The sequence below is a fragment of the Neolamprologus multifasciatus genome, chromosome 18 (genome assembly GCF_963576455.1).
Source record: "Neolamprologus multifasciatus chromosome 18, fNeoMul1.2, whole genome shotgun sequence".
NCBI lineage: Eukaryota > Metazoa > Chordata > Actinopteri > Cichliformes > Cichlidae > Neolamprologus > Neolamprologus multifasciatus.
This window is the reverse complement of record NC_140456.1, coordinates 10741369-10750721: the sequence shown is the minus strand read 5'-3', so window position 1 is coordinate 10750721 and position 9353 is coordinate 10741369. Positions and strand designations below refer to the sequence as shown.

The 9353-nt window shown below is 42.7% G+C and overlaps 1 protein-coding gene across 5 annotated transcripts in view; it reads right to left on the bottom strand.

Moving 5' to 3' along the window:
• Positions 1-9353, bottom strand: part of zfyve9a (zinc finger, FYVE domain containing 9a) — a 37677-nt gene that overhangs the window by 3578 nt on the left and 24746 nt on the right. For all 5 annotated transcript variants that reach the window (XM_085140145.1, XM_085140141.1, XM_085140144.1 and 2 more), the window contains exons 11-18: positions 8442-8666; positions 5928-6010; positions 5651-5755; positions 3511-3661; positions 3268-3348; positions 2952-3114; positions 840-945; positions 173-349 (exon numbers count right to left, since the gene is read on the bottom strand). In XM_085140145.1, coding sequence (XP_084996271.1) covers positions 173-349; positions 840-945; positions 2952-3114; positions 3268-3348; positions 3511-3661; positions 5651-5755; positions 5928-6010; positions 8442-8666 — 1091 coding nt within the window. The remainder of the gene's footprint in view (positions 1-172; positions 350-839; positions 946-2951; positions 3115-3267; positions 3349-3510; positions 3662-5650; positions 5756-5927; positions 6011-8441; positions 8667-9353) is intronic.

Genomic DNA, 9353 nt, shown 5'->3' with positions numbered 1-9353 from the left:
TCTTTAGAAGGATTCGTTCCACATGTCCCCAATATTTCTGTTTGTGATCTAGTTTGAGGTAACTATAATAAACTTGGTTTACAGGCCTCAAGTGTGTTCATTCTTTGTTGATGCAAAGGTCTGTTTACACATCAGGATCTACATCAATAAACAAACCTTCTCAGAGTCCTACCTGGTCAGAGTCCAGAGTGACCCTCAGTCCCAGTTTGGCCATGCCGTCCTCCTTCAGCAGCTTCAGGTGTGGACACAGAGCCATACAGAACGCTCTCGCCACGTTCTCCGTGAGGCGGCTGTGGTCGGCCGGGTCGCTCAGAACACTGGTTTGGTCTTCGCTCTGGAGGAAGAACACCTGAGTGCAGCACAGAAAAACAACTTTATAATAAGACCAGCAGACTTGAAAACAGATACATATATTTTTGGGGTTGTTTGTAATATGTGATAATGAGGAGAATGGGTAGGACAGCAAGTCGAGGGTCCGTGAGGAGCAGAGGAAGGTGACTCAGACTTTTTGAGATAAACTGACCTCTTTTTTTTTTTCCCCCCCCAACCTCCTGAGCACAAAAACAGGGTCTTAAGGCTGCACTCAACTCTTTCTCTAAATAAAACAATCCTTGAACTTGTATGAACACAATATGTTCAATCCTCTCATCTTCCTACTGTATATGAGGAGAAATTATCATGGCGTGCTGGCGTGTGTCATCAGAGTTTACTTTAGCCTGAGTTAATGGAGCTGCAGCCTCGCGGGATGAAGGTTAAAACAGTTTAAGCTGTCTGTCCTGAGAGGCTTCAGTGGTGGCCTGATTTCCTCACTGGCGCTCGGTAAAATAAGCAGACTGTACCTCGGTCCAGCGGATGACTTTGCCGTTGGCTCTGAACTCGGAGCCGTGGAAGATCTTGACACTGGGTATGGACTCCATGGACTTCCCGTCGATTGGGCTGATGACACTGAACAAACACACAAAAGACAACTTACAAATGAAGCGCGCGAGTAAGCAAAAGCTGATTCTTTGTGGGAGACCCAAATAAACCGTTTCTGCAGCATCTGAGCCCTTTGCCCTTGAGCAAAGCGCTGACCTGCCAGCTGATCGGCTGGAGCAGCAAAAGCACCAACATCAAAGCATCAAGCAGAGGCCAAAGTAAGCTCTTTTTTTTTTTTGATTTTTAAAATTGCAGGGTTTTTTGCCCTCTGTGTTAGTGAACACCAGTTTGTTTTTTAACGGTTGCTGGGCAAATGTTAAACGAGACCTCGCTGCCTTGCATCATTAAGTTATTCCACTGTGTGGACGTCTTTAAAGGTCATGCTGCTCTAAACGCTCCATTTAAGGCTGTTTTTCCTCAGTTGGTACTGAGGTGCCTTGAACTTTGAACCCTGGTTGGGCTCCTTCTGTGTGGAGTTTGCATGGCTTCCTTCTGGGTATTCCAGCTTAGGCTGTGCAATATGATTTTTTTGTTTTGTGCATTTTATGTTCAATATAGGTATTTGTTGTGCCTGAAAATGAATAAATAAATGAAAATGAAAAATGAATGAATGAATGACCAAAATCTCATATCCCGATATAAGAATTCTATCTTCCGATAACGATATAAACCACAAAAATGTAACATTTTCTGTAAATTCTGTGAATCTCAACTTGTGGGAAGTGTTTCCAGCTGCGCGTCATGTACCTGGAGTCGAGTGTTTTAACTGATGTATGAAACGATACATTTTTAGTCATAAGTTGTAACAGCCACCGTTTTCTTTGTGAGTATTTATTACATGGCGTGCTGCGGGGAAAAGCCTGTTCTAACGTTTGAGTCTAAGGTTTATTTTTTAGCACCTGGTGGCTCTTTTTTGCTTCTCATGCGTAAATAATCTGCTCTTTCACGTGATTCAGTTTATTTTGAAAAGTCTCAACAGGATCTTGAGCTTTATTGTGAAAGGTTTACGTGGAACATAAACAAGCGGACACGTGATGCTGTTACCGTCGTTGTTGCTAACCACAACGCATAAAAACAGTCACTTGTCCGTCTGTAGTGTGGTTATATTACAAGAGAAAGAGAGAACTTTAAGAAATTAATATAGCCACTACAGTGACCATCAAAACGATGAAAAAAAATATTGCCGTAAAGAGTTTATTTTGCGACACCACGAAACAAACGATAGCGTAAAATGAAACGATAGACGTTTTTATATCGTCATCCAATATATATCGTTATATCGAACAGCCCTATTCCAGCTTCCTCTCACAGTCCGAAGAAACACATGTTAGGTTATCTGTTAACTGTAAACGGCCCTGAGTGAAAGGCTTTAACTGTATAAAATTAAGTGTTGAACGAATGTGTAGTTAAATGGTCATCTTAGCCATACAGCCCACCTGCTGCGCAGATCATCCGTTTGTGATGGGCAGCCAATCAGAAAAAAGCTGTCTTAGAGGGAGATGAGCTAAAACAGCTCGTTTCAGTCACTGGATCAATGCTGGATCAGGTGACCCTGAACTATTCCTTAATTATGCAGCAATAGGCTTCTGGTGGGCTGTTCTATTTTATGAATAAACATGAAAGAAAAGAGCGTAATATACACTGTAGACCAACTCTAATTGTGTGACAGTGGCTGAGGGTTAAAACAGCTTCTGTGCAGTGAAAATATCCTCTTAATGAAGTCATATCGTATCTGGTGACAGGCCTAAATTAGACTGAACGGTGAAGAGTCGCTTTTAAATGAGCAGATTTTATCATCCTGTGCTAAAATTGATTGCAGCGGTCCGGATCTCACAGCCGTGTCAGACCGCATCATTCCACCCTGCTAAGATTCTCCCTCACAGGGCTTCCCCCGGCGTGCATAATGACTTTTTATAGCAAAGTAGTAAATGCAGCGCCCGGGAAGCTATCAGTTCAATTGTCCGTGACATAAATGCATCTCTTCCAGCTCCCCTTCCCCTCCTGACTTCCCTACCCCCTCCACCCCATCTCACCCTTTGTTGAAGTTGTGATCATCCTCCGTCCACTGGATGTGGACGACCTCCTGGTTCTCCTCCTGGTCAGCTTTACCGCACGTGATGGTGAAGTCTTTCATGTCCCTCAGGGCTTGACGTAGAGAGTCCATCGTCTCAGCTGTGATCTGAATCATGACGCCATCTATAGGAGGAAAAAAGCTGCTCAGTTGCTTTACTCAGTACTGAGGATCATGGTTATTTACTTTATTTATTTATTTTAACTTTAGTGACAATTCTTTTGACTAATTTCAACATTTCTGCAGCCAACGTGTAGCTTTGCTGACGCTGTTCTCACCTTCCACGATGCTGGTCTTGGCTAAGAAGCCAGACGAGGCTTTCAAAGCACCACTGAACACAAAGAAGCAGGCTCCAGTAACTGAAACAAACAAAGAGATGAAGTAAGAGGCTGAGCTACTTTCAGGCAAACAGATGAGACAAACAGTCAGGGGGAGGATTTTCAGGCATCGCAGCCTTCCAGACGAGCCACAGATAAAGGAGGTCTCAAGTGTGACGGTCGAGTCGGTTTCTGAGTCGGCACCTTTGCGCGGCTGGTGATGGATGCTGATGGCCTGCGTCTGATAGTTCCCGTCATCGTTCTGGACGCACACCAAGTGGGAGTCGGCCCGGTCGTTGAAACACGCCCCCATGGCCAGCACGTGTTCGTTGGACTTGTTCATGGCCTTCATCAGCTGCAAGGACAAATAATATGCATGACTAATTAAGTAGCCCTTTGTGTGTGCGTGGAGCAGAGAGGCTGCCTGGTTAAGCCTAATTGCAGTGGGCTTGTGGGTAAAGTCCTCAGTTTAAACGGGACGACGCTGACAGACTGTGGGAAAAGAACACGTCACGGGTGGATATCAACAGCCGAAAGATCTCCCATATTAATTCTGCTAACTCTCCTGCCTCTGCCTCTCTTTGAAGCCATCCTTTGAAAATGTAGAAATAAAACTGAAAATCTGGAGGGTTTTAACCACTCGCTGCGCTAAAAAAGCTCGACTGCAAGCTGTTGAGCAACAGTGCCCGCTCCACATTACTGGCTTCCCATCTGTTACCGCATTGACAGCCAAACGCTACAACCGGCACCGCACTCTCCACCGCGGCTTTATTTCTCACCCAAACGCGTATCACTTCTTCTGGTACGCCGTTCATTCACACCCTCGAGGCAGCAGCGTTATAACACGTGGGCAGCCCACACCTCATGTTCAGCTGCAGGGACTCCAGAGAATTTGTCACGCAGCACCTACACACAGTCAGCCTCATTCACTGATGTCATTAGTCTGATGGAGGGAGTCTGCATGTTGAAAGATTGAAAAATGATGCCTGATCCTGAAAATAATGCTTAAATGTGAATTATATAAGAGGAAAATCTGCTTTCCTTCATTTTCTGGAATTTGTTTTTAATGTTTAATGCGAGGATTTTACTTTCTATTCATTTTATAAAGACAAACACTCAAAAAACAGAGATCCATCACAGAGGTGGGGTGCAAGCCAGAGTTATAACATTCTTTTATAATTTCTGTAATTTTATTTCATTTTGTAATTTTAGTCTTTTTATTCATTATAATTTGGATGGTGTTTATCAGGACGATATAACGAGTTCAGAACAGGTGAACAAACCCCAGTTTTAAATAAAAACACGTGCACTAAATCTTTCATGCTGATTAAAGAAATGTGACCACACTGAGAAAGACTGAAACTAAAGACTCCAAATAACAAATGTATACAGGCAGCTGTGAGTCCATCTGACTGACTGTCAGAGATTACACAAAAACTACGCAACCAAAGTTTATGCAACTTAGAGGAGAGGCAGTGAATGTTTCCAATAAAATCTCAGGACACATGTCCTGAATATAATGTTGATTTCTAGCTGTGGTAAATCAAACGTCAATCGTAGGTGGACCAAAGAATTATGACCAAGGCAACTACACGTATGAGACCTTTGAAATGTGACTTTCAATGTAATTAAACACCAGGCTTGTCATTCACTCAGTTCTAAATGAATAGCGTTAAAACGTTTATATTATTAAGAAGAAAGTATCCCAAGTAAGAAAAATACCCAGACAACATCCCCTGTTCCTGAGTTTGAAGCACTGCTGAAACACAGCAAAGGTTTCAGGTCATTAACTTTAAATGTACAGATGTAATTTTTACACCATTTATCTTCTCACATGCAGAGACTAACAAGCTGGATGGCCAGAGGAACCTTTTTCTCGTTATCACCTTTAGGGTTTCTCTCTATGAACGTTTGTTTCTGCCAGTAAATAAATAAATAAATAAATAAATAGCAGGTCAAAAGTTCACGTTATTTTCTTAACTTTTTAGCTTTTTTCAGAGATTTGAGGTAGTAACATAAAATTTTGAGATAATAACCTGGAATTTTAGCTTATGAATTGCATTTCTTTTTCTGCTGGCAGAAACAGGCTTCCATATTCCTCAGTGTATTCTAACTGTGAAGTTAGCTAATGCATCTCACCAGCCTGCTGTTAATGGTGATTGTTTTTAAATGTATGTATGCACCATGTAAGGAACAGAGAGATTTGGTGAAGAAGAGCATTGTGGTTGCATTGCACGATTGAAGTGTGTAGAATGAGTGAAAAAGCAGCACTATGAAGTGGAAATCTTTATCATTTTCTCTATCATTATTGTGTGAAAATAAATACAACCGGATGGGCGCTCACCTCATTGTAGCGATTGCTGGGGATCTTGATGCTCGTCTTCCTCACCTCCATGTCCACAACCAGACCTTTGACCACCGGCAGCGTGTACTGGTAGTTACGGAAGTCCTGGGACAGTGAAAAAAAAAGAAAAACATAAATGAACTGAAATGAACATCATAACAAACAAATCACTTGAATCGTTACATTCCTGTTTACATTCCCAGCATATAGCGGGGGGCTCTTTAACCTTTAAAATGATTAAAAAGTGAGCTCAGGAAGAGAAAAACAAAGCACTTACCGCCAGCAGGTTCATGATGGTGTGACCGGTCTCTCCAAAGAGCGGTTTTCTGAAGCGAACACTGAACAGCGGGCACGGATAAACTGCAGAACACAGTGATTACTGGTGATTACAGGAGAATCTTCCTCTTCCACAAATTTGGTTTCATGGACTTATATTTTTTGCTATTTTCAAAACAATTTCACAGCTGATTTCATTACACAATCCCCTAAAAAGTGAAAGAACTCAGAGGAGACAGAAGACAGAAATCTCTCTGGAGTTGTGTCAGAAAAAAATTTGCGCAAAAAGCTGCCAAATCAAACACGTGGCTCCCCTGCTGTGACGACTCCTTATGAATTAGCAAGCAGCAGAAAATAGCTGCTTCTTTATTTCATTAGTGCTCTGGGGCTTTGTGGTCTGTAGGTTTTTTCCAGGTATTTCAATGTTACACAACTTCTTTTTTTCCCTCCTCTTCATCCATAAATGCAAATGAGCAGAACAAGAGACCCCACGCATCACACACAGTGAACTCCTAATCCACAAGTGAAAAAATAAATAAATAAAAAATACAGCAGCTGCTTTTTTCCTTCAGCGACTAAAGCTTCTTAGATGACTATTTTTAGCCTTATCACTGCAAACAGCCGGGGGAAAAGAGATCTCAGTATAAACTCTCATTAGCAAAGAAAGAAATAAAGCTCAGCCTCAATCTGCACTTCGTGCTGACGAGTCTCTCGGCCTTCTGCTGGTCAGCGCCGGAGGTAAGAGGTGAGAGCGTGGAGAAGAGCGCCGTTTGTGTGGTGGGCTGATTTCGAGCCGCGCAACTGTTTTGTGTTTAAGAGCTTCGACTGTGTGCGGCTTTGTTAATGTATTCTATCCGTGCTCGCTGGATGTAGACAAGGCGCTTCACAGAGCCGAGCGGGCGGTGCTCGGCACTGGCAGGTCTGGCTGTGAGTGAAGAAGATTTGGTGAAAGCAGCGTCGCCGTTAAATCCCTCCTTCATGTGGGAAGCCATGATATGAAGTCAGCTGACATACTAAGTTCTCTAGATCTTTATATTTTACCCAACAGACCATTACAGGATACTCACACACTTAACGTTCCCAGGGACCTCAGTGCTGTCTAAGCTTGAAATAGGAGCAACGTTTTTTGGAGTAACCTCAGCTCATTTTAACTTAATCCTACAAACATCTGCTGCGTCTCCACTTCACTTCAGTCCAGAATTCAAATTTCTGAAGCCTCCTAAAACAGACTCCTTCCTTCCCACCATAGCCAAGTTCTGCTCTTACAGGGATCATCCTTTTCTCTATATTATAAAGCACCTTGAGGTGACTGTGGTTGTGAAGTACAGCAAAAAAAACCAAACATAACTGAAGTGATGTACCCAGTCTACTAACAGCAACACTACAAAATGAATTCATACCAGATTAAATCAGCCCCAAAGTGATTGCAACCTACATCAGAAACATGACATCATCGCAACTGTGTGCAGAAATGTCTGTTAAACAGGAAGTAATATGAGCAATTCACTTTTCCCTGGCAACCGGGTGTTGTATGTGTGGATAACGCCGATTGAGAAACTCCAATAGGGAAACAGGTGTATTATTAAGAAACTAGTGAAGATGTTTGAGAGAAGTCAAGAAAAAAATGTTATGCCTTGGAAAACTAAAACAATAGTGTTTTATTTGCCTTTAGTTAACAAAAAAGCATTTAAGTCACCTCTGTGATTTTAAGAGATTTATAAGTTCACAGCACATTAGCCTGTGTGGATCTAATAAAGTTTGGTAAAAACTTTGATGTGTGTTGACTGAATGTTGATGATACCTGCTGAGTTGAAGCCGAAAAGTGCGGCTGCCATTATTCTCCATGCTATGCCCTCCTGGGATGGTTCAAGACAACAGCTGGAGAACGCATCCTTACAAACAAGCTCCTGCTGCCGAAACACCCCAATTTTCTTCTTCTAACAAACTTTTTGTTTTGAATCTTTTGCTTCTATATATTCAGTTTGTTTTTGCATTAATTGTCAAGGTATTTAGTTGGTTAGTGACCAGATGTGGCAGCAGGGGTCATATTGTGACACAGCCCTCCTTAATTTCTGGCTACACTTTGAGCCTCACTCACTGTGCCACACAGGACCAGTGTTTGGAGGAAAAGCCATAGATATGTCCACCGTTCTTTCACGTCAGACACCGAAGACGCCTGCACCTTTATCATTTGTGCCTATGCATCATCCGAGGTAGTCTGTCCACACCGTAAAGAAAAAAAAATCTGGTAAAAATAGTGACAAACAGGTTTTGTGGGTAAAACAAATGTGCACAAAGTGTAAGGGCAGATTTGTAAATTACATCCAGCATCTGGGATTGTTTTGTCTGTGCTTTTAAACTGCTCAGCTTCATTTTCTTTGCATATCAAACTAAATGGGAACTTCAGCTCTTTAGCAACATGTCTGAGTGCCATTAAAGCAACATAATCACATCATTATTACTTCTTAATCACCGTGACGGCACAGTACGGAGCCTCGTATTCTTCTCAACTCACATCGGTACTCTGCTCCCAGCCGCAGCATGAGGCGGATGGGGAAGACCTTGGCCCAGGGCGTCTCCCATTTCTGGATGAGGATCCCGAAGAGGTAGGGCGGGTTGGGCAGGAGCAGGTCCTGCAGCGACTGGAAGGAAGGGCTGATGTAAAGGAAGCCGCCATGCTCCTTGCTGCCCAGGAAGCTCTGCGTGAAGAACGAGTGACTCAGGTGGCTCAGCACGTTACCTTAAAAGAAGCAGAAGAAAAATAAGGGGAATGAGAGTGGTTAGTGATATAAGAGATGGAAGGAGGTGGAAGAGGAGGGGTTGATTGAATTAGAGAGGAAAAGCACAGCAGGGAGGAAAGAGAAAATAGAGGAGTAATGCAAGAGGCATTTGGGAGCAATGTAATAAAAAGCAGGGAATGCAAAAAGCAGCAAATTGAAAAAGATGAAGAGGAAGAAAAAAATAAAGTAAGAAAATGAGCACAAATGAAAAGCTAAGAAGGGAAGAGCTTTGGTCCTGAAAAGAGGAGACAGATATGAAAGGCTCAGGGATTACTCAGTGTGGCTAAGCAGCCTTGTTTAGTCTGCATTAAGTTCTACACCAAAGGCTCGCCTGCTCACTCTACAACTTAATTTTACCCATAAAAGGGTTCATGTCTCTAATTATCTGTGGGATAGATCCACGCCTTTAAATGGCACATAACATAATAATCCTAATGGCAGGAAAAAGCTCAGCAGTTAGGACTTGCTAAAGCCAGCACTTCTTCTCGAGGCCTGACGGACGCCGACCTAATCGAGACGGACACAAACAATATGGCTCCCATCCACAAACTTGAAACTGCTCCAGTGTGAATATGAAAAAGGAAACAGCCTGAGGGTAGCGAGCCGTCAAAGTCAGCTGATATTAGCAGTTTCTGCTTTGCAGCAGA